This window comes from Podarcis liolepis, assembly GCF_965112155.1.
Source record: "Podarcis liolepis genome assembly, chromosome: 3".
Classification (NCBI taxonomy): domain Eukaryota; kingdom Metazoa; phylum Chordata; class Lepidosauria; order Squamata; family Lacertidae; genus Podarcis; species Podarcis liolepis.
This window is the reverse complement of record NC_139557.1, coordinates 7,491,810-7,517,641: the sequence shown is the minus strand read 5'-3', so window position 1 is coordinate 7,517,641 and position 25,832 is coordinate 7,491,810. Positions and strand designations below refer to the sequence as shown.

The following is a 25,832-nucleotide window of genomic DNA, read 5'->3' as shown; positions in this document are numbered from 1 at the left end:
TTTGGTAAGGTAGTTTGTCAAAAGCTGTATGCTTGTTTACACATTTGTATGCTTGTTTACACATTTAAAGAACTTACCCTTGCAGAGGCCATCCTAGTTCTCCTTCAGCAAGACTTGTTCTTCTATATCATGGGTAGGCAAACTAAGGCCTGGGGGCTGGATCTGGCCCAATTGCCTTCTAAATCTAGCCCGTGGAAGGTCCGGGAATCAGTGTGTTTTTACATGAGTAGAATGTGTCCTTTTATTTAAAATGCATCTCTGGGTTATTTGTGGGGCATAGGAATTAGTTCATTCCCCCCCCAAATATAGTCCAGCCCCCCCACAAGGTCTGAGGGACAGTGGACCGGCCCCCTGATGAAAAAGTTTGCTGACCCTGTTCTATATGCTCAGTGAGGCACTGGTTTTCCTGGAACACATGCTAAGCCAAGGGTCAGCAAGGTTTATCTTGCCTGGGCTGGATCATGCGCGCCTGCAATTTTCAATATCTGCATAGACGTGAGCTTCGGTGCCACGGAAGCGAATCCCCGTGCTGCGCTGCGCTGGTTTAGCACAGGGCGTGAGCAGGCAGCTCAGTTGGGGGGGGGAGCTCGTGGGCCGGTCAAACTACCTTCACAGGCTGCTTCTGGCCCATGGGCCTTAGGTTGCTGAACCCTGTGCTAAGCTAACCAGCCTAAAATTTCCAGGATCTCCTGTGATCCCTTTTTAAAAAAATGTTGTTACATTGACCAGTTTCCAGGTTGGTTAGCTTAGGGGCAATTTACATATTTTTGTTAGAAAATCAGCAATTTCACATGCTATCCATTCCAGACCCAGTGATTTGTCATTTTTTATTTTGTCAGTAAGGCCTAACACTTGTTCTCACTTCACCACTATTTGCCTCAGTTCCTCAGACTCCTTTCCTGTGAAAGTTAGTGCAGGCAGAGGGATCTGCCCTATATCTTCCACTGTAAAAACAGATGCCAGTGATTCATTCAACTTCTCTGTAATTTGTTTATGCTCCTCCCTTGATTATCTTGTTATCCAAAGCACCAACTGCCTCTCTAGCCAGTCTTCTTTTACTGATATTTAAGGAATTGTTTGTTGCTGGCTTTTATATTTTTAACAAATCCTTCTTTTGCATCTCTTATTGTCTGCCTGCACATCTTTAGCCAAAGTTTGTGTTCCTTTTTGTTCTCCTCATTTGGATAAGATGTCAATCCTTGCCTACAACTGCTTCTTTGACTCTGCTTGTTAACCATTGCAGACATCCTCCTAGACTGGCCTAGAAGTATATATTCGCCATGTGTTTGTTTATATCAGCTTTTATTAGAAGTCACATTCTGAGAACCTTGCAAGGTGGAGCCTGTGAATGATTCTAGCCTGTGAGAATAGATTTTAAACATAGATAATATTTTATCAACAATTACGAATGGTGGGTATGACTAACATGTAATATCCTGGGGGGAACAGATGTGGTTTAGGATAGCTTCCTAAAATGTAATTTGTGCATTTTAATGACACAGGATGTTTCTGAACAGGGATGGGCCTGCTGGCAGCAAAATGCTGTCAGTGTGACACATCTAGCCCCTGAAATTATTTTGGCTAGCTCCTGAGAGCCTGTGGATTCTGCACTGTGGTTCTGGACAACACACTGCAGTTTCCTTATTGGGGGATCCACTTGTCTTTCTGCAACAACATCAACCTTCCCAAGGCCAGTCCCTCCCTCTCAGTGACTCTCAGGCTCTTAAAATGGGGGCAGGAGAATCAGATTTCTGCAGTCTACAAACAGTCCCTGAGCCCCTTTAGCTCCTGTCCCCTGACTTAAGATGTTAAGTATCACTTCTGTAAAACAAAAATATAGGTGTATTATTTGTGTGTGTCTGTATTTGTATACACATATACATTTAGGTGTCTTTACTTGCAAGGTGTCCCAGGTTTGACTTTTTTGTATGGTGGTTTAGGCAATCCAATCTCTCTCAGCTTTAGCCTCATCTGCAAATGAGGATAATGATATTGACATACTTTGCAGGTTGTTGTAAGGATTACAAGATAATGTATGTGATGTTCTTTCAACTGTTTAAACCATTGTGTAAATTTTATTATCATTGAAGCATTTTACTTTGGCATTGTTTCAGGTATGTATTTATAGAGTGTGTGTGTGTGTGTGAGAGAGAGAGAGAGAGAGAGAGAGAGTGTGAGAGAGAGAGAGAGAGAGAGAGAGTGCGCAAGCGCACATAGGATGAAAACAGAACATAAGAAATATCCCATGGAATTGCAATTAGGTTGTGCTGCTTATTGTCCCACCACAGTGGTTCAAAACAAGAGAATTAATTAAGCATGTGCTTAAAGCCTGAGTGTATCGGGGTGACATTTTGCTGTTTTGATTCCACTGTTAGTTCAAAAGAAAATCAAAGACATAGTAGGCTTCCATATGATAGCTTCAAAAATAGCTGGCATGATATGAGGAATGAAGGAACAAGTGAATCAAAATTTCATTTGAGGAAGGTATAACTACTATTGGTCATTTATGTATAACACTGCTATATGTGACGTGAAATGCCTAACAAATCCCTGAAGATGACCTTGTTGTTTTATTAATAGAGAACTAAGTTTGAGACATTGGGATGCCCAAGATCCATCACAAGTGGGATTTGAACTTTACCTGCTGCTAGTCTAGGAGCATGAAATATGCAGCTTCTGTGGCCAAATCTATGCCCACCTGCTCTGAACATATGGTTCATAGCACAGGAGTGAAACAGGCGTAGAGAGAACTGTGGTCAGGCTACATTGAGCTGATGCAACTCTACCTCACTGAGGTATCAACTGAGCCCTAGGATTGGGACAGAGCAAAGCCCAGAGGCTCTGTTAAACATGCCAGTTCTTCTCTTCTATCTGGAAACTTTTGTGATGGTTCCCCTGCAGCAGCTGGGGACAACTTAGGCACTTGCTGTCTGGATCTTGGCTATGCCTGGGTGCTGCTAGGGCTCAGCAGTTGTCTGCACTGGTGCAGAGGGGGAAAGTACTGAGTTGAATAGGATCCAAACTGCAGCAGTCTGATTGGTCCTAGAACAATAGGATCCAAAATGCAGCAGTCTGATTGGTCCTAGAACAATAGGATTCAGAATGCAGCAGTCTGATTGGTCCTAGAACAATGCAGCAGTATGATTGGTTGGCAGGAACCACCCAATCCTGCTCCAGATAGAAGTGAATCCACAACCTGATTGGCTTACAGTAGAATTCTGGAATTAGCCAATCATGTGCAGCCCATTGTGTAAATAATGTATATAAAGCAGATACTGCGAGGGGACATTCATTCATTCCTCCTCACCACTATGAGCTGAATAAAGAGCATGAAATCACTTTGCGACTCTGAGTATATTTCAGGTCTCTATCCACCAGATGATGCTGGGCTGCTTTGACTACTTCTAAGTGTGATTGAAATAACTGGACACAGTGAAAAGTCTTATATGTAAGATTAGGGACTGTGGAAATAATAGGCATACAAATAGCTATTCTGTAAGTTTATATTTTTTCTTAAACTTGTTTGCTACTAGGGGAGAGCTAACCTATCATTTATGGTTTGCTTTCTCTTTATTCAATTGGTTCATAAGTCGTTCAGCCACAACTCTAAGGAAATGTCTTCTTTTTTTAGATCTTTCAAAACTTGTTAACACACATTTTTGTATTAATGATGAGTCATTGTAAATCATCGTTGCAGAAATTAAATGAAATGCTGAAGGGCAGCCTGGGTGTAGATCAGTCATGAATTATTGGCAGCAACACAACATGTGGGAATATGTGAAGTGTGTATGAAAAACCCAAACTCATGTCTTGGTAGCATGATACTGGAAATAAACTAGGAATGCCAGATTTTATGGTGCTTCTGCAAAAAAGAGAGTTTTTCATAATGCTTCTTGAAAATGTTTACATGATTTCTTGTAACATATTTTGGATGTTTCTAAGTTTAATATTGCTTACGTACTTTAATTTACTGAGAACATCCTTGTTGTTTTATTCAGTGGACATGAGAATTTGCATTGGTTTTACTCAAGATTGCCTAAACCAAGACCATCCTGATCATTTTAAAAAGCAGCATACTTTAAGATTATAAGCAGCATACTATAATTTAAGATTATAGCTAGAGATTAGTAAATCACCTTTCTATGTACAAAAAGATAAAACCTCTAAGCAGTAAAACCTGAAAATAATATCATGAAATCAATTAAAGCATACAATACGAAACCATAGTGGTTTTGAGCCACAAAGCATTTGCCCCTGGAATTAGAGCTTCTTCTGAAACGTGTATTAGTGAGCACTATGGGGAGATGGTAGAAATGGGACATTCATAGGCCTAGCATGGATAGCCTTGGATTCTTTATCAATAATCCAAATGGATATTTCATATATTTGGTATTAAATCCATCAAGACCACGCTGGTGACAATTTAGTTCCCCACAAACCTTTTACATCCTAACTAATATCTGATTTGCTCATAACCTGCTTATATTCTTAACAATCTGCTTTCTGCATCCTGGCACAGTGGCTTGGTCCATAGGAGCCAGCTGCTAGGGGCTGAGGGGTCTTTGTCACCCCCAATAAAATATTTGAGGGGAACACCGCCCCCACCCCAAGTTGATGGGCATTGCCATTCAAATGGTGTGCATGCACAGCATCATGTGATTGATTATGTGGGATGGAGCTCACCTGCCCTCCCCCCCCCCATTTTATTCAAGTTAGCAACCTTGGCTTGTTCCCAGGATCTAAGGAACCTGCCCTGGGGAACCTTGTCGCAAAAAACAACAACCTGTGGAGGACTTTTAATGTGGAAGATGTGCCATACCAGTGGCCAGCCTGCTGTCTTGCACATCTTGTCCATTTTCTCAGATAATTCTAGCCGCTGCAAAAAGCAGGTGCCATGGATTCCTCCAGCCTGGATTTTGTCACAACACTTGAGTTGGCTATAATTATCATGTAGCTCAGGGGTAGTCAACCTTTTCATACCTACCGCCCACTAATGCATCTTTCTTGATGGCAAAATTTCCTGACTGCCCTCCAGTGCTCGGTGGAAGGAGCACTGCTTGTGCCGTAGAACCCCCTACAGCCCGCCTAGAATCCTGAAGCGCCCACTAGTGCGCGGTAGGGACCAGGTTAACAACTCCTGGCGTAGCTTGACTTCAGTATGCCAGAGGTGAACTGCATCTAGAGAAATCTGGCATTGTGTACCTTTTCATTTTACTTTGCTAAATTTTAAGCCTGATCTTCAATTCTTCCAAGGCTGGCTGATGCTGCGGTACTTCAGCAATTGTTCTTCCTAATGCAAGGGAGGGAGCTCTTTTTCAACCAGTGAGACACATTCCCTTGTGAGAAACCTTCCAGGGGCCACATTCCGCTGGTGGGCGGGGTATATGCAAAAGTTGGTAGAACAATGCGCATGACTCTTAAATTTGTGAAGTAGGTTACATTCCAGCTGTGTGAAAGTCAGATTTCTGTACACACAGAGAGACACTTTCAAGCAAGCAAGAGGAATCAAGGACACATCCAGCCAAGCAAAAGCACTCAATGAGGGTGTGGCTTGAGGAGAGTGTAGGCTGGAAAGATTTCCAAGGGCCAAATAGAGGCCTGCATTTGGCCCCTGGGTCTGAGGATTCCTGCTGTTACCATGGGAAAGTCATGAAAGGAGATTGCAGTCGCTATGCACAGCCAGGATCTGAGGGCTAAACGACAATTCAGGTTAATTTTTTAGTACCAGGCAGGTTGGTTAAATATGCATCTGACTTTCTTAGATCACTCTGCTGTTGCTTATGTTACAGTTAAGCGGACATGCTGAGTTGTGAATCCGTGTGATAACATGGATACTTTTATGAGCAATCAAAGTTACAATAAACACAAGTACTTGGCTATAAATGTTAAAACCTTCCCAAATTATACTCTCCGACTTGAGCAATCTAAAATCAATCAGGGATCGTCATGTTTCAAGGGTTGGTCTGCTTTTTTCCCATGCTCAGGCATGATTTAATAATGCCCTTGCAGATGTTGTTTAAACATTTAGCTATGGGTTGCTTTCCCAATATAGTAAAAAAAGACAGGGGAAAGAACTGGGGGTGGGGAAACAAGAAAGACAGATGGAGAAAATAATGCATGATAATATAAAAGGCAGTATAATGTCACATAATATTTGCTCTGCGAAACAAAATCCAAAACTAAAAAGCTACCATGCAAGCGGGTAGCTTTTCAAAAATATATCACTTTATCTCATTTATCTAGGTATCTGCTTATCTACCAGTTGGTACCTGTTTGGATTGGACTTGACTTGATTTGATGTATGTGGTGCTGTGTGCGTGTGTGCACATACAGTTGTTTTACCTGTTTTATGTATGTAACTGTTTAATATATGTTTGTATTACATTGTAAAGCACTTCAGGATGCCTCATAGGAAGCGATTCATAAATGAAATTAAAAAAAATTCTAGTTCACAGGCTCCATGAAAGTAAATCATTGTGGTATTTTAAAGTATCTGGCATGATGCAACCCAAATTCAGACCCTTATTTGATTCACTGAGAGAATTAACCACATGCCTGAAATTAGTAAGGTTTACAAAAACCTAAATTTGGCTGGATTGCGCCCATTCAAAATATGTGTGTAAAATCAGGTCCTCTAAATGCACATGGTACAGTGGCTGCAAACAGATTTCCATATTTATGTATTCAGTAAGTCTTAGCTAATTTTTATGCCTCCTACCTTAACTGTCATGCTCATTTTGCATCTGTGGTCTGTTTCTCTGTTCTTGACTGGAAGCAGGCAGAAGAACTTGGTAGCTAAAAACTGTGGGGTAAATGCCAAAAGAAATCATTGAAACCAGTCAAAAGTATTTTGCTAGAATTATTATTTCAATAGTCCCAGAGAACTAACGGCAAGCTGGGCAAATAGTTTGAAGGATGAAGTGTTAGTCTGAAATCCAATATGTATCGCGATATAAATTGTGAAAGCTGTTTTGTGCTTAACTATTTCCCCCCCATAGCTATTGTTCCTTAGTAGGAAAAAGCATGCATGCTGTTGCTCTGTAAGGAAAAGTGAACACCCACTAGTCCATTTAGTCATGTGGATAATAAGTGTTTAGAAACTATCATTCCATTCAAAGTGCACGATTCAAAGTGTTGGTGCTGACCTTTAAAGCCGTAAACGGCCTCGGTCCAGTATACCTGAAGGAGCGTCTCCACCCCCATCGTTCTGCCCGGACACTGAGATCCAGCGCTGAGGGCCTTCTGGCGGTTCCCTCATTGCGAGAAGTGAGGCTACAGGGAGCCAGACAGAGGGCCTTCTCAGTGGTGGCACCTGCCCTGTGGAACGCCCTCCCATCAGATGTCAAAGAGATAAATAATTACCTGACATTCAGAAGACATCTTAAAGCAGCCCTGTTCAGGGAAGTTTTTAATATGTAACGCTGTACTGTTTTTAACACTGCTTGGGAGCCGCCCAGAGTGGCTGGGGAAACTCAGCCAGATGTGCGGGGTATAAATAATAAATAATAAATTATTATTATTATTATTATTATTATTATTATTATTATTATTATTATCATTATTATTCTACATTCTACATACACAAGAACAGTCCTTTTCTGCAGTGGGTCCCCATTTGTGGAACGCTCTCCACAGGAAGCCTTACCTGGCCTTTATTATACACCTTTAGGAACTAGGTGGAAAGGTTCCTCTTCAACCATGTCTTTGGCTGAAGGAAGATTTATTGACAGCTATTTTGTGGTGGTGCCCACAACAGTTTCTCAGATTTCCAAGCGTGCCCTTGGTCCAAAAAAGGATGGAGACCCCTGGTAGACATAGGTTAAACCCAAGATTAAAACTGAGAAGCCAGTAAATTAATAAGACTTTTAACTGCCACTGCATATTTAATATGTCTGTTTATAGGTTACGCATATGACCCTACCCAAACTAAGCAATTTAGAGCAGTAAATTGCTATTATTTTGGTTTCTGATCTAGAACAAAAAAGATAGCTTAGCTTAGTAGGGAAGCAGTTGATTTGACAGGCACTCTCTAGCAAAGTGTGATGTAAAATATAAAGATATATATAGAAACTAGATCTGCAGACTGAAAACTAACACTTTTATGGCCTCAACACAGAGGATAATATATGAAGCTCTTCTATAAAGATAAATAAATATAAATATGTTAATCTTTCTCGTACATCTAATGCTCATTGTATGGCAAATGAAAACTCTGTCTATCCCCCCAGTGTTCTAAAGCCAGGCAGAGGGCCTTCTCAGTGGTGGCGCCCGCCCTGTGGAATGCCCTCCCATCAGATGTCAAGGAAATAAACAACTTTCTGACTTTTAGAAGACATCTGAAGTCAGCCCTGTTTAGGGAAGTTTTTAATTTTTGAAATTTTATTCTGTTTAATATTCTGTTGGAAGCTGCCCAGAGTGGCTGGGAAAACCCAGCCAGATGAGTGGGGTATAAATAAATTATTATTATTATTATTATTATTATTATTATTATTATTATTATTATAAAATTGTGATCTTAATTCCCAAATGATTGTTTTAAAATCTAGCAGGTTGACGGAAGCCAAAACTTTGTTGAACTAAAGCTGTAGTTAATTTCTGTGATTTGCTGTATTTCTAAGCAAGGAAGTAGCTTTAAGCAGTTAGTTCTAAGAAATAATTCACTTTGACTCCTCTCTTTTTTTTTAAATCAGGGGGTAGTGCCAGGGGGAATGCAAAACTCTGTAGTGTTGCTAGGAAAATATAAACTGCAGATGAGGATACTGGTTCACTAGTACTTGAAGGCTCTTTGAGGCTGCAGTCCCATGAAATTTACCTGGGATTAAATCCCACTGAACATAGTGGGATTTAATTCTGGATAGGCATAGGATTGAACTGTGAGTTGAACATCAATGTGCACCTTTATTCTTGGGCATAAGACAACAGTAAGGTTTATGCAGTGGTGGAGCTTCATGCTCCAGCACCGGGGGGGGGGGCAGAGAGCAGGAGGGGCGGGGCTAGTGCATGTCACGGGGCGTCGCTCACAGGGGTGCGGCGTGCATCCTGGGGCATGGCATGCCGCCTGCGGGGGCGTGGCGTCCAGCACAGGTGAGGGGCAGCCACGATGGCACCCCACCGGATCGCGCTGCTGGGGGCGGTGTGCTCCCCCCGCACTCCTCTTCCTCCGCCAGTGGGTTTATGATCTCGGCTCCTGTCCTTTCCCCCTGTCTATAGAATGAATACATGTGTTAGGCCAACATTTAGCTACTGGATCCTTTCTGAATTCTTTAATTCTGTTACTGATGTACTTTATAAAAATGGGGGTCATGCTTCATTTATTGTTGGTGTTTTGACCATAATGGCCATAGCAATTGCAGGAACACACACACACACACACACACACACACACACACACACACATTATTGAGGAACAGCTTAGACCAAAATACGTATTTATAATGAAATAGGTACTTTATAAGTAATTTGCATTTTTTAAAGATGGCAGGGACAGAGGTGCCACAGTCCTATAAACTGCATTTTAAAGTTGGAAATAATAAAGGGCTTGAGGATTCATGACATAGTTACTGTTGAGGTTTTTCCATTTTGTATTAGCAATAGGTAGCTAATTATTTTAACATATAAACCAAAAACAGTTAGATGTACAAATCTGTTCTTACAGAAACACATTTATAAGGAAGGAGACATTACCTTCCTCCTATCAGTAATCACATCTGCAGTATATACACATATATGCCAGCTGTGATATACAGTATGTAAAAGTTTACACATTAAAATCTGGAACCTAGACTTAATTTTTCCTTCAGCATTTTATCTCTTTTCATGATAGTAACAGTGGTAAAGGTAAAGGGACCAGACAGTGGTAGGAATGTGAATAATATTCCATAGCTGATCTGCTTTCAAGTTTCATAGAGATAATATTAAAACTCTCTTTTCAAACATACTCTAATTCTTTGTCTCTCCCCCCCCCCCCCCGGATGTTTTTACAGTGTCTTTATTCTGGTCTGTTAGGAGTACAGAACAGAATTATTCCTTTCATTTCTTTTGTCTAAATCCAGAATGTATAAAAATATTCATTATTGTAGTGCCATCCCTCTACCACATTTGCAAAAAATCAAGAATAGAATCCTTCTAATTAAGCAATAACAAAAACCAGTCTTAAAAGCATGGCAGAGTATAATATTGCAGAGTAGCTGGTATCTGGAACAAGTCTTCCTGGCATATTTGTGCTTAGAGAGACCTGATCTCCACCTATTTTGTGCCAACAGTTATTGAGACTGCTGTGTAGTGATTAGCCATTGAGAATTGAAATGCCAGTGAACAGAGAACTGTTCCCTCAGAGACCCTCTCTCTCACTTACATCATAAACTTGCTTCAGGCTGAGCCTACATAAAAGAAACTGCATTTTGAGTGGTTAAAAAGTCAGCCTGAAATATTAAAAATGGGCAGATGTTGCCTCCTCGCTGGATAAAGCAATTTTGTCTTCATAGAAACAAAACAGAGCATGTAGGAAGGAAGCACTTTTGAGGGTCCTCAACATGATCCAGTGTAAATAATGTATACTTTAAAAATTATAATGGAAGCGTGTAACAATATGATCCTTTAATATCAATTGTAATTGCTGCAACAATGTAGCCTGGTTAAACCATGGCTTAGTGCAGATGTAGGGGTTCTGAGAGAGGGGATCATAGCTTATTTGCTGCTTCTCTGGTCCTGTTGCTGTGAGCTAAGCCATGGTTTGACTTAGCATATCACCCAAACCCAGGCTCATGGTTTGTCTCGGTCCAATCAAACCACAAGCTAGAGCAAAGATTTGGAGGAGATAAACTATGAGCCTGGGTTCAGACAATATACTAAGTAAAACTATGGTTTAGTTCAGAGGTCAGCAACCTAAGGCCCATGGGCTGTTTCTGGCCCATGAGCTTCCTGGAAGCGGCCCATGGCCGTTCTGTGGATCGGTGTGGGAATTCTGTGCTTTCCCCCCCACAGCGCCATTTTTTTTCTCGCAGCAAGGACCGACTTCTTGGTCAGAAGAGCGCCGGAAATAGCATGTGCGCATGCGCACGAGCGCTCCTTCGACCTGGAAGAGCGTCGGAAATAGCTTGAGGGTTTACTACTTTTCTACTCCCAAAGATAGCATGCAAGGCAGTAGAGATTTAGTATCAGAGTTTTCCTTCTCCTAGACAGACTACTTTCCTAGGTTGACCAGCCCCATCTGCCCCTCTACAGCACATGCAGAAACCGCCTTCTTGGCTGTTGGATCCACTATTAGTCTCGTCTGTTCAATCTGCCAGAGCTTGTCTTCACATGCAGGGGAACTCCCTAACTCACAGGGGGTTTAAGACCCATTGGCTATCCTCTCCTAGTTTAGCCAGCCAGCCATTTCCTGGGGTGTGGCCACTGTCACATGCTGACAGCTTCTGGGAGCCACAGAGAGAGAGCTGAGTACAGGGTAGGGATAAAAAGTGGACATACTACCCCATAAGGAGCATGATGTGTCCCTCACCAGAGGTGCAACCCCTCTTCTAACACCCAATATCCATACAATGTATTGGGTAGAGATAAAGAACTCCCTTTCACCACACTGCTTCTCAGGTTTACATGTTTAATTCAAGGCTAAGACCAAACTGTGGTTAAAGCAGTGTAACCTGTGGTGAGGGGTGAGGTCAGAGTTGGCAGACCATGATTTGCAATCAGCAGACCACTCAGAATCTGAAACCACAGTTTGAAGTACTAGTCTGGTAAGTGCTGTTGGCTCTTAAAAGGTTTTTCATGGGTTTCCAGAAGTTTAGAGGAAGTTTACAGGCTTTGTAGATGCCCCCACTATAATGATTGCATGTATACAGTACACGCCGTACCCAAGAATGTAATCCCCACGTAAGTGGGAGATGCCCGTATGTGTCATCTATGGTTTGCTGCGGTATCTTAATCAACAAGCCATTTTTACAACCATTTCTTTGCCTCCAAAGCTGTTGTACAATGAGTAGTGAACTTACGAAACTAAGAGGTTGGACAATGAAAGCATGCAGGAACCTGACACAATTGTTTGCCTGATTAATGTTTAGAAGCCCAAGCTATGGTTTGCATTCTCTGGTTAACACAAAGCATGGACTGACACAATGTCTGAGGTAATTATGTAGTACTAGGAAATACCTTTAAAGTGATTTTCATTTGTTTCAAGATTTGTAGCTAAATGGCAGTTCTGTTGCTAGTTGGATTGTCATTTTTTTGGTCTGTATAAAAGGATCTACTAAGCTTGGATTTGTTAATACTATTAAATTCAGGGCCACTGAAAGACCATGAAAGATGGCAAATGGCCAAATCAACGTGAAGATAACTACCTAAAATAGTTATTTCACCACCCTGAAAGGAGGTGATATGAAAACAAAATCAAATAATGACATTCTGGTGTGCAGGAATTGGTACTACTTGCTTGTATCTTATGATTTACTTTAATATTACAGTTGCAATTTTTTAAAAGATAATTTTGGTGATACATGTTGTCCAGCTTTGTATTTTTGCCTCTGGTTTTGTTGCTGGGTGATCGAGTTTATGACCATTATTGTAGCTATGGTTCCCTCAAAAAACCCTACATCTTCCTCGCTTAGGCTTTAGAGGGATTTGTAAACCTCTTTAATCCTGCTCCACTCATTATGGTAACATATGGTACAGGTGGTGACCTCTGTAATACTTACAGATTGGCTCAAGGAGGACAGATCATGACATAAAGTTGCAAGGCTTCAGACATAATGGCCTCTCCAGACTAGCCATATTCAGCAGGTATTTTCAGTGTTAGATAAACTTGGCCATGCCTCATCTCTATAGGGTAGTCTGTGTACCAAGCTTGTACTCCAGCATTAAGTACTACACCCAGGTCAAAAGCAGAGAGCTGGGAAATATATACTTTATTAATTCAATACCAATTCAATACCATGCCCCAGAATAATATCTTGGAGATGTGGTATTTACCAAATGCATGCTGTTACATTTGGGGGTTTTTAGGCTGAAGCTATATGACCTGGATGTAAGCCTGTCTTGCATCCTACCCACTCTGCAGGGCCGGCCCACCTATGAGGCAAGGTGAAGTGACTGCCTCAAGCGGCAGGATCCACAGAGCCAGCAGATCTGGTGTCTGATGAATGCTTCAGCCACTGCAGCTGCCCAGATAGCAGCAATGACTGTGGCACAATCCTTGGAAGCCAGATCTGCCTCCTCCTCAGTGGTCTCTTGGTGAATAGGAGGTACTGCTGATCTTCTCCTACCCCTAGGGATAAAATGGTGGAGGCTGCCCTTTAAGGTGAATAGGTTGATTAGATGCCCCCTCCCTTTTCCCCAGAGTAGATCTTCACTCACCCACTCCTCCCTTGCAGGGGGAGCACCATCTTGTCATTCGCATCAGGTGTCAAAATGTCTTGGGCTGACCCTACCTCTCTGCAATAGAAGTTCGACATGTCCCTTCATCAGTCATATTTGCATGAGCAATAACAGGCTTGAATCCAACTTGTATCCAGTCACATGCCTCCCTCCAAACAGACATCTGTGGGCAGTACTAATTGAAATGTATCCAAATAAGCAGGAAAGGCTGGGCATTCAGTAAATCAATACTCTGGCTTATATTTACTATCATTCACCATACTGAGTTGATCCAAAATAGAAATGATTTTGTATACAAGGTAGGTTGCAGTCTTGCCACAGTAAAACAGGCATAGGCAAACTCGGCCCTCCAGATGTTTTGGGACTACAGCTCCCATCACCCCTAGCTAACAGGACCAGTGGTCACGGATGATGGGAGTTGTAGTCTCAAAACATCTGGAGGGCCGAGGTTGCCTGTGCCTGACGTAAAATATAATTTAGCCTTCAGGCAAGGAGAACCTAAACTTACCAGGCTGTTTACAACTGGAGGAACTCTGCTGGATGTCTTTTTGCAGATGCACTTGCAGTAGTGAAGAGTTTCCTTTCCCACTGCAGACATTGGCACACTCATTTGCATGTGCTGTATGTGCATTTCACCTCAGGTGTGTTGCTACCTGCCCTACATTTCCCCCTTTCCTCCTTGGGCTCATATCAAAGCAGCAGGACACATGGATGGAATCCTGTTGTTGAGAACAAGAAATTAGAATTTCTCATAGAACCTACATGTGCACAAACAATACACCAAAGAATTGGGGTAGCCTAGTAGCTAAGACTCATAGCTATGAACCAAGGGAATCTCTGGTTCAAGTTTCACTTCTTCCATCAACTTGCTACTTTGCCTTAATCTCAGCCTTAGCTCTGTATCTGCAATCTAGGATTAATAATACCAGCCTACCTTGCAGGGTCGCTATAAGCACCACAGCAAGAGGATAAATGTGAAATGGTTTGAATATTCAAGAACAGTGCTTCCCAACCCCTTTTTTTGGCCATGCCCCACCTAAGCATCTCTAAAATCCTGATTCCTCCCCCCCCATGATATATAATTCTTATTATTCAAAAAGTGAACTCCTATTCATGTGGAGGAACCCTAAAAGGGCGTTAACTTGGTCTAACTCATTCTCAAATTCCCCCCCCCCAAAAAAAAATTGAATTGCCCCACGTTGGGAACTATGGTTCTAGAACAAATATAAGTGGTAGTTGTTTTGCATACGCAGAGAACATTCTGTACAGTGTTCAACTTTCAGATCAAACCCGAAAAGTTCATAGAATACAAATGAGAACTTTACAATTGTATTTCAATGTAGTGTAAGGACATTATCTCTCTCCCCCCTGCCCCATGCCTGTTCACATTAAATAACATTAATGTTAAAAATGTACTTAAAACTATTTACACAAAGTTAAATTTAACAGCTGCTGATGCTGTACAAATTATTTGGATCGGTGTCATAATGTTCCAAATAAAAAGTCGAAGGGCGTATAACATGAGCTTCTGATTCAGGCTTTTACTCCTCCCTGATATTAATCCAGACCTTGAGGCCAGATCCTCCCCTTGTTTCTTTGGGTACCTAGCAACAGCTTTGCAAGCATAACATGAGTTATTTTGATACAATATTCCTTTTATTAATTGTTGCTTTTCTCTGTTTTACGGATTTTGTTGTTGTGAGCTGCTTGAAGAAGTGAGAAATTGATAAAAAACAATTAATAAACTAAACAACTGCTAGAAGATGTACACTGTTGTTAAAATGCCATGACAAGCTTGGCACCAGTTTGCAGGAGTGTTTGTGATTGTCTCAAGCTCAGATAAAGACAGCTGAGTCCATCACCTCAGACCAGATAGTAGTTAAGTGGTATTAGTGAAAAGGACTGGAAAGAAAGAATTGCAAACAACTTTTTAAAGGGAATGGTCTCCTCTCTACTGCAGAACAGGACATCATAAGAAAGAAATGAGAATTACTTTTGTGCCAGAAACCAAAGCTCATTGTTAGCTGCGCTGTTCATGTAGTGTCAAAGTGTGAAAAATCTGTTAACATTGCTCTGCTGATCCAATTTTTAGCTGTTAACATGTTATTTTGTTATGCGTGGATCTTTAGGCTGTGGCAAGTCTAACCTTAAGCAATTAACCTTAGAGCAGCATTTACAATAATGCAGAAGAGTTTCTTTTGGCAACTGTATTTACCAGGCTACATGGATCACCTGTTGGCATATCTTCATTCAAAGATGTCCATATATGCCAGTTTCCCTATTTTATTCCTGTTATTGTTTCACCATGTTGAGGAATGTGTGTGTGTGTGTGTGTGTGTGCGCGCGCATGCTTCTTTCACTACTACAACATTTTTGAAGGCTAACCAGGGAATATTGTTTAGCTTTACAGGAAAAGGATTTTGGGAGGTCACTTACTGCTATTTATTATTGTTATCTATTATTGATCTTCTTTTTATGAGGACTGCGTTGGTGGGGAAAGATCCTGAGCCTGTCTTTGTGTGTGCAGTGGAAGTAAATCTAACAATGACAAATGCAGCTACATAAGCGGCTATATTTTCCCCACAGTCTGGTGCAAATAATGTTGTCCTTGACCCTCCTTCACAATTCTCCAGAGTGCCAGAGCTATGCATTTGGGTGAATTTAGAGGGGAAAGTGAATTATGGGATAGAAAAGTTTTCTGAAGTGTTCAAAAGGAGATCAAGAAGGGCACTGACAAAAGATGTCTCTTACATGCCTGACTCGTAAAAGCCAGGATTCTCCAGGCATACATATTGGGTGTACATACCTGATCTCATATTCATCCCTTCCATCTCTACACTTGATATGCTCGGTACATTATCTGGCTGTGCCTGTGAGAGAATATAAACAATGTTCTCCAGCTTTAAAGAAACTTCTTCTGAATCCACAGCATGAATACAATTGCAGGGTCACATAGTAACACTTGAAGTCAGGAGCTATTTTTAAAACTAAATTGCAGAGCAGCACATTGCTTTCATTAGTACCTTACATCAAATTGTCAAATTAATTAGTGGGTTTTCATCACGAGTTTTGCATACAGCTTTATTTGTAGTTTGTTCTTAAATGCCTTACACAACGTTTAACAACCACCCGTGTATAATAAATTGACAAATACTCCAGTGCTTCCAGATAAGTCTTCTAGATGCACTCATAAGTCTGATTAATGGACTTACTGTGGTTTTAGTACACTCCAATATTTTGTTTTCTGAATTGGGTGGTAAGCAGAGAGGGGACTGTCTTCCTTTCCTGCCTCCCTTTTGTTGTTAAATGATGTACCACATTTATAGTTCTGAACTGTCTTTATTTGCAAGCGGTAGAAACCAAGAAAAATTGCCAAGCATTACTTCATACGGTTTAAGTTTACATTGAATCAACTTTCTTTTCATTAGATTAAGAACTTACTTTTACAAATAAGGGATGACTGGAAAGCATAGAATTGAAGATTATAATCGGCTTGGCAGCTAAACTGAAGTTAAAAAAGAACTTCTACTGGTTGCTTTTAGAGATCCTTTAAGATTTGGTTCCCATTTTAAAGTACTGAAGACTACAATTGGGAAGACACTAACTAGCAATATTTTATAATGATTATGATGGGCTCCATGGCTCTGCAAATTTAAAAAGGAAACAGTTACAAACAGGGCTGCTTCACCCATGTGGCCTGGTGAGGCGACCGCCTCAGGTTGCAGGGTCCACAGAGGCAGCAGATCGCAATGTTGATCTTTCTCCCCCTACCTCTCCACTTGTTCCCGGTGCAGATATTCACTCACCACTTCTTCCCTGGTGGAGAAGGGGTGTGTGTCATTTTTTTGGTTTGGTTTGTCTTGGGTGCCAAAATGTCTTACAAAAGTAACTTTCTAAGATAAAGTTAACAGTAAACCTAAAATCTGAGTATATTCCTTTACAGTAATTGTTTTCTATTGTACCAGTTAATATGCCAGAACTAGTAAGTGGAAGGACTGTGTTGCTAGATATGCCCATCTCAAAAGTTTTTTAATGTTGTGTATGTGGGAAAAGAGGCTAGAAGTACAAGAGAAGTGATGCTTTTAGAAAGTATAAATAGAAAAATAATTGCATGGCCCATTTAGGATACTATCTTATTTGTTTACGCGGGGTTCTTGCTATTTCTTCTTCCATATCAATTGCTACGCTGCTTTAAAAAAAACTGAACATGTAATGATAAACGGGTTTTGATTCTTTGCGCTTGATTCTCCTTAAACTTGCAGCTGCATATGCTACAAATGGTTTCCAACTGACTGTGAGGGGAGCAAACATGTTTTGCCACTTACTCCTAGTAGTACCACTGTTAATATGCAAACCCCTGGCTGCTGCCCCCCCCCCACTTCAGTCTTTGGTGTGAAATTTCCAACACATTGCTCGAGGTTCAAAATACTGGGTTGGTTGTGAAGATGTATTGGAAAGGATTAAAGAATCTAACCTTAAACATTTCTTTAAAATCTGAGAGTGCTATTTTTTAATTTTTAACAAAGCCTTATTTGAACAAGTATACGTTTTAGGAGAAATAAGTCAAGATTGTTGAGCAAAAGTGACTTTAGCAGACACTGATAGCAAGGGAAGGCCTTGTTTTATTCCGTTGACAGAAGTGTGAAATGACTGTGTTCCAAAGGAGACAAGAGAGGTGATTTTTCACTTCAGCCAGCGATGCAAATGGCTACAGAATGAGGGGAAGGAAAAAATGAAGGGAGGGAAGGACTGCTACAGCAAGATAGAAAGAGGGGAGATCTATGTGAAAAGTGTCACCCTGGGTGCACTACGAGACTACCAAATTGTGTCTCTTAGAGTGGCTTTGTGACCCTGTGAAAACATTCGCTTTCGAGCTCGTAACATTTAAAATATTTTCAGACGGAGAGAATGGTGGGGCTCTCCTTTGTCGTTTCTAGTTATGCTGCCTTTCATTTAGAGGAAACAAAACTTGTACATCACAGTGGAGGCAGCGGAGCTGAAGGTCAAAGTTCAAAGGCAGGTTGCTGCATCACTGAGTCTTCATCTGAATCTTATCCATGTGACCAGAGATGCGTACTCTCACAATGGAGGGACCCTTGGAAGGAAGGAAGGAGTTAGACTTGGTGGCATTGCGGGGGAGGGGGTGGGGGAGGGGGGAAAAAACACCAGAACAAAATCTGTAATGACATTGATGCAAAAAATTGTTGTTCCTGGGAGGATGGGTTTTGCTTGAAAACGTTGATCCTTCTTCCATTGAGAGAATAGCGAAAAGCCAACGATTGCTATGATGCAGGGAAGGTTCTTATTTTATTCGTTCTTTGTCATTTATCTTTGGATCCCAACACATGCAAAAGGAAGACATAGATGCAACTGGCTCTGCTTGGCAGATTGCCAGAAAATATAACTTTCCCAATATTATGATACATCTATCTTGCTGTTTAACAGCTGATGCTAATTATAGCGTTTGAGGTCTTTGGGCTGGAGGGGAAAATTCTACATGGCAGCAGCTTTGTCAACAGACAAAGCATGTGTGTAGAGGTAAATGCACCTTGACAGATACGTGCTTGCGATTGTAACACATAACCTGAGTCTACATGAGATTTTCACACATTTCTTACACAAAAGTGCTTTCCGTGTAGGAAAATCTGTACTTGCATTTTTAAAACTGGAGTCGTTTGACTTTGTGTTGAAACTGAAATAAGTCGTTAAAGGCAACAGGACTTTTTCCATTGGCAGGCGGTGGATAGAGAGTTGTATCTGGACTTGGGACACTTAAGTTAAAATGTGAATTTAGCAATGAAATTCATTAAATGACTTTTGACCTCATTGGGTTTCTGAAGAGGAAATAAAGATTTGGATACACTGAGACCCATGTCAAGCCCTTGAGATTGGGTAGAAAATTAATGTTAGGCTCTCTGTTTTAATTGATTTTAGAAGACTTTGAAGGAATATTATATATGTTTTGTCATTAAGGGGGGAAGTTCAAACAATCAATGATTTTTTAAAAATGAAAATGAATTATAAATATGCTGAAACTGAACTGAGTTTTCTCAGAGCAAAAGATTCCCTTTTTAATGTAATGGGATATTTTGAACTGTAAATAGAAGAAACCCTTTCATGAAGGTACCATATTTATTTACTTTATGTATAGTGGCATGGAATTTACTATGATGCAAAGTAAAGTATTCTGTTACAAAGACAGGGAGGATGGAACAGAAGGTTAAAGGGTATTTTGGAAACAAACAGCTGGACCAGTTTATTTAAACAGATACAAGGATTGGGAGCTGACCTCAAGTTGACTTCTAGGGGGAGGAGCAAGAATGTCGTTTTATTACTTTGCCCAGAAGGAAAATGTTCTTTCCTCTGAAATCACCCTAAAGGCACCCAAACACATGGCTGCTTTTCAGAATAGCTACTAAACATGAAATCCATATGAGAATACTTAAGGAAAAGATAACTATGAAGTGTTTGTGTGAAACATATTTAAAGAAACGTGAGGCACATGGATGTGACTGTGTTTTGTTGCTGTTAGATCTTCTATAGGATGATTTAGAGGAAATACTAGACAAGAGTTTATTGAGATGCAAGTTTTTTAGGGGGGCAGTCCTATTGGTGGCTTTAATGCACAATAAAAAATAATCTTCAGTAAAACACACATTTTAAATATTTTAGTTTTTCTTAATAGAGCATTCTAGGTTTTATTCCTCAGTAAGAGTTGTCCCAGCTACTGGATAAATGTTCCCCAGTTTTGGATGACTACCCCAAACCTGTCCACTGCACTGAGAATATGATTTTGATTTTTGTGAAAGAAAAGTTGTGTGACAAAGCATTCTCAGCGCTCTCTCTCCTTCAACCTATTAGCAGTGCAGCAGGCAGCCTGCCACCTGACCCCCGTCACAACCACTGGGACTCTGGCCCACCCTAAATTCAAACTACCCAACTGCCACTGCTTGAAAGGAATGGCGTACACTTGCAGCGTACAGCTGCCCTGATAAGGAAAACTCAGCCATGAAGCAAGAGACTGCCCTTGCCCAAGTAGCCAGACTCAGTGTAAGCATACATCCAATCACCATCACTATGTTACAGTTTGCAGGGACTCAGTTTCTTCTGGGGCCTGCTTCTTACAGAGGGGATCTGCAGTTCCTGTTCAGTCTACTTGCCAGAATTGCCTTCTGCTGTTCTAGTGGTCAGCGTGCGCCATCTTGTAAGCACTCGCTGCATGCCTGAGCCTGATGAACAAGAGATTGGTGCTGTCAGACAGCAAGGTTGGCAGGTTTCTGGAGCCAGAGAACACAATCCCACCCCCACTTTGAGGGTTATTGGTGTTTGTTGTTTTTACTATGGTGTGGTATATTAAGTTTTATGAAAGAAAGAAACTGCATCTGAACATGAACACAAGGCTGAACTAAGCTGAGCTGTGGTGGTGTTTGTGCCTAGGTCAGGGGTCAGCAGTTATCATCAGTTTACTCGCCTCATTCTGTGAAGGCTAAAATTGGCGTTGGAAAATGAGTAGGCTCAATCCAGAGATCTGCAAGCACAAACTAAAATTCTGTATATGTTGCTGCTGTCACATAGCTTTAGGAACAAAGAAGTAGACCCGCCCAACAAATGGTCAGTGTTGACAAGGGAGGTTAGAATAAAGACGTTGAACATTGATCTTTTGCATGAAAAGCAGGCACCTTGAATGACCAGCCCCTTTTCTTCCTTTCACTCAACCTAACCTAATGGGTGACTGGTGCTGGCATAGGAGTTTGGGAGCACCAGTCAGGGGAAGAATGTCCATACAGAATGGCATGCTTCCGTTATGCTTTTCTCTCTGAAAATGGTGTGCCTTCAAACACAAAAGGAGTCGTACACATGCAAGTTAATTGTCCTTGCATATGAACTTTTCTTTAGTTGTCTTTTGGGCTCAGGACATGGAGCAATCCATGTGCAGGGAAAGCTTTCTAACAGGATCAGGCCAAATGCCTCACAAGGATAAATGTAACTTACCTGCAAAAATTAAAGACCACCATGGGCTTCTAGTAAAACACATTTTCTTCTTTGTAGTTGTCCTTTGAGGGTTTGTATGAAAGTGACTTTCTGAAGTGCAAACAATTTTCTAATTGGTCATGGTGTAAGATAACGAATAGGGGGAAAGGTAGAAAATTTTAATTGCTTATTTCACATGGTGCTTTATAATGAGAAAGGAAAATTACTATAACCTTTGCTCATAGGTTTGATTTTCATGCTCAGTATATTGTCATTATAAAATGATTTTAAGATCATTGTTTTCACTTTCAGAATTTGTGTTAGGATAAAGATCAGCGCAAATAAATTCACACACAGTGGTGCAGCACAGATATCTGAAACATATATGTGCATGTTCTTTCTACATACTTGTAGTAATTCTCACTTCTCATTATAAATCACTATATGAACTAAGCAGTTTAAAAAGGTATGCTTTTATACCATGACACACTTTACCTAAGAAGCATCACCCCCTTTAAGATTGCTAAAGTATCAAGTGTCTATATTAGCGATGAGTTCAGAGCATTTACTGGGTTGGAACAATATGAACCTTTGACCCTTCCCAGCATCCGTAATGTTCAACAGTGAGGTGAGGGTTCCAATAACACTTACCACGTTTGCAAAACCTAATAAGGCAAATTGCTTCAGAAATTTCATTTGATATATAGATTTACACTTCATTTTCAGGAAATATTTGGATACAGAAGAGGCTGGTCCATGGGGATGCATAGTGTACTCCCCCACCACCCTCATTCTGCCTTCAGCTAGTCCCCACCTGCCTGTTTTCTTACACTCATCCAGTCCAGGATTTAGCAGCACTGGCTCCTCCTCCTGAGTGTTTCCATTGTTGAACTGGAAGTGAAGAAGGATGGGGAGAAAACATGAATTAGTTGGTTCTACCAACTGCTGGCCTCTCTGTCTTCTGTCCTACCAGTCTCAGTAGGCACCAGCCACTGGTGTTGTAGGTTGAAGGAACTGGTAGCTTAATAATAACATTCTTCATAGACATTTGCAAAGGACTCTGCTTAAGGAACCCAACCAAATTAACAAGATGTTTGCTGTAAATGTTAGAGCCTAGCAGAAGGAAGCAGAATTATGAAGTCCATTGCTGTAGCAAAGAGAAATTAAAAGGCCAAAACAAGGGCCATCACCATTGGCCCTTAAATTAGATGTGGAATGGCCAGCAACAAAAAAAATACAGATTTATGTGTGAATGAAATTTCGATGTCCTGTTTGAAATGCTAGGCTTATTCCTTTTCGCAGAAGGGTAGACTATCAGATTTGACTATTGAAATGAAGGCCAGTGCACCACTGTTTCTGCTCTCTAGCACAGTTTTCATGCTTGCTAAAGGACAGAAGCATTGAGTGGTGTTCATCAGGGGGGCAGGGGAAACCAGCTAATTCAGCATTAGATTCTGATGTTATTGATCTCCCTCATGGATTATTGATTTAAGCTTTGATTTAAGCTTTATTTTTTTATATTACAAACCTATGTGTAGCCCTTATAAACTATTATCACTTTGCATTTGAATCAAGTATTATCTTCTCCATAACAATTTCAGAACTAATGGTTTAGGCAAAATGCTCAGGATGCAAGTTCAAGTGGTGGTTGTTTTTTTTAAAACTCCCTACCTTTAATCTGAACCAGGTCATCCGCCACAACCTCTTGGTTCATCAATGATACAGTAATTACAAATTAACAAGATGTTTGCTGTAAATGTTCGAGCCTAGCAGAAGGAAGCAGAATTATGAGGTCCATGGCTGTATAGCTGTGACCTCACCTTGACCTCAGACTTTGCATAAAGAGCACAAAGAGAGAGAAATTGTGCCACAGAATCTGCAAGGAATGCGTTGCTCCTTGGTCCCTAGTAGTGTGAGCTGGTGGTGATAAAACTCCAGACATGTTCTCATTTGATGGTGAGCTGCCATCACAGTTCATTATCTTAATAGTAGGCATTAAAATAGAATTATGTTTGCAAGAGGCTGGAAAGGTTTTGATAAAAACTGCAGAGGGGGGGGGGGAGAGAACCTGCTAGAGAAACATCTCTAATTGGGTTGGGTGTGGGAGGCAAGGTGAATTAATGCTTCTCTGGGTATACATCTCTTTCCCTACCATTTTTTTTACTAGCCTTATCTGATTTGAAAAGAGTAGTGCTTGTATTGTTTCCTGAAAACACCGCTAATTCCCCCATGAAAAGATGAAATGGAAGTGTCCAACTGTGGCAAAAGCAGGCCGGCGTAAATCAACTCACAATCCAAAGCTTGTATTTTCTAAGGTCATCAGAGGTTACAGGTTTTGCAGCGTTTGGATCTACACATAGACTAACCCTGAAGGAAAACGTTGCCATCTAGCAAGTTTTGCGCAAAGAACAATTATGCTCTTTTAAAATAACAGTTCACTCTCCGATAACAGTTCACTCTCCTTTCTTGTTTCAGGTTTATTAATGCTAGAAGAAGAATAGTTCAGCCCATGATAGACCAGTCCAACCGAGCAGGCAAGTCCTTAGTAGTAACTGTAGTCATGTCACACGAACATAACAAGCCATTTACCAGGATGTTCACCACCAAGCATTTAAGCTAGAATTCACACTGGGAATGGCTGGGAATTGAAACAAAGCCAACCTTGGTTTGCTACAACATGAGTCATTTTAACACAATTGAACATTTTGGGGGGACAAATGTTGCTTCATAAAGGTAAATTTAAATTGCACGCTTTCAACTGTAGGCCACTGGCCATTAATACTACATGTGAGTTATTTGGTTTTGGAGTTTGCCTCCCTAGCTCTTTCTGCTAGTATGGCCACTCCCTGGTGCATGGCTTGGTGTGGAATTGCTGTAAACTTTATTACCTGTCGAAAGGGCAGAAAGGTCACAGATGCTTGTGGGACTCGGTAAAGTTCAAAGGCATTCAGTGAGGTAGAACTTTATGAGCTTTAATAACCCAAGGCAGCTTACTTCTAAAGCTAGGTTTTAATGTTCTGTTAAAATCTAGAATTTAAGTAGTGGTAAAAAATAGCTGATGGTTCTTGCATCTCCGCCTTCATCTTGTTAACCCCCACCTTTGGGTATCCCTAGTATTTTGATATCACTTTTATAACACTTGAACTCCCATTCACCTTTGGGATATTAGCTGTAACGAGATTCTAAACATGAAGGCATTTAGTTCCCCCTCCAGCTTCTCCATATCCTCTAACTGTTTAGATTTTGTCTTACTCATTTTTAAAAACAATGCCACACACCCACACCAAATTGGTTTCCCCTCCCCTTCAAGGCAGCATGTTACTTGCTGAATTCTCTTCTCTATTTCTGAGTTGCTATTGCTGTTGGTTGGCAAGGCTAGCCTGAATTATTTCGACACTGCATGTCTTCCTTGTCAGTCTTTAAAGGGATTTCCCCCTCCCCATATTGGGACCTATAAAATGTATGGTAGTAGTTGAAGCACACTGCAGATGAATGTATTGCACCCCCTATGATTCTCCAGTGGATATGTTTCCATCTGTTAATTTGCTTATTGCCATACATATGTGATGGGTCTTCTACAACATCTTCTAAAACTGAAGATGGCTTAGGGTTTGGGGCGCTTGAGTATCATTAACTAACCTGCTATAAATGTTACTAGCCCTCCTAACTCTGTGTTAGAACTGTGTACATGCTAGAACTGCATATGGATATAAAATTAATTCTAGAAATAAGTGTAAACCATTATGTAGGCAGTCAAGACACTATGCCTAGTGAATATCTCTGCAACCATTTGTAGGCATGGAGCCACTGACTTTACATTTTATGTCCTTCATATGGCTGCAGTGAAGGAATCACTCCACGTGGGGGAATTTTTAATGTGTGGACTTGGGTTATGACAGCAGGAGGCAGTTGTCAGGCATGTTTATGTGTTATTGCATTGTTCATTAATTGTCACAGGGCTTTGGGTGGTGGACAGAAGCATTATTATCATTTTTCCATAAAGGTATGAAGATGGTGATATGAAAAGGTTGCTTGTTCCTGTTTAAATTAGCTGACATGGAGTTCTGTAGTGTTGATTTGAACCTCAAGCATGTCTGGAAATGAACTGATTAGTTCCCTCCAAGACAACTAGTGATTTTGCTTATAAAGAGATATTAAGCAATTTCCTGCACCTTTTTAGTAAGCCAAGGAACACCTTATAACCCAGATGGACAGCCAATGGGAGGTTTTGTGATGGATGGTCAACAGCACATGGGAATCAGAGCGCCAGGTAAGAGCTGCAATGCACTTTCCTCAGAGTCATAATGTCATTAATGCCACACCTTCACACTCAACACAGGTAACTCTGCCTCAACTCCTGCTGTACCTCACTAGCTGCTTGCCTTGCCTTGCCTGTCTTCTTATGCACCTTAAATGTGGCATAGGGACAAGACAGGGATCTTTTTCACTCTTAATATCTGAATATTCCTTGGCCCTCTGGTATCTGTGTTTTA

The 25,832-nt window shown here is 40.9% G+C and overlaps 1 protein-coding gene across 4 annotated transcripts in view; it reads left to right on the top strand.

Annotated features, from left to right (window-relative positions):
• Nucleotides 1–25,832, top strand: part of MEIS1 (Meis homeobox 1) — a 152,815-nt gene that overhangs the window by 122,790 nt on the left and 4,193 nt on the right. For 3 of the 4 annotated variants that reach the window (XM_083495244.1, XM_083495245.1, XM_083495243.1), the window contains 2 exons: nt 23,815–23,873; nt 25,520–25,609. In XM_083495244.1, the coding sequence (XP_083351370.1) occupies nt 23,815–23,873; nt 25,520–25,609 (149 nt within the window). The remainder of the gene's footprint in view (nt 1–23,814; nt 23,874–25,519; nt 25,610–25,832) is intronic. The other variant, XM_083495246.1, reaches the window with a different exon arrangement.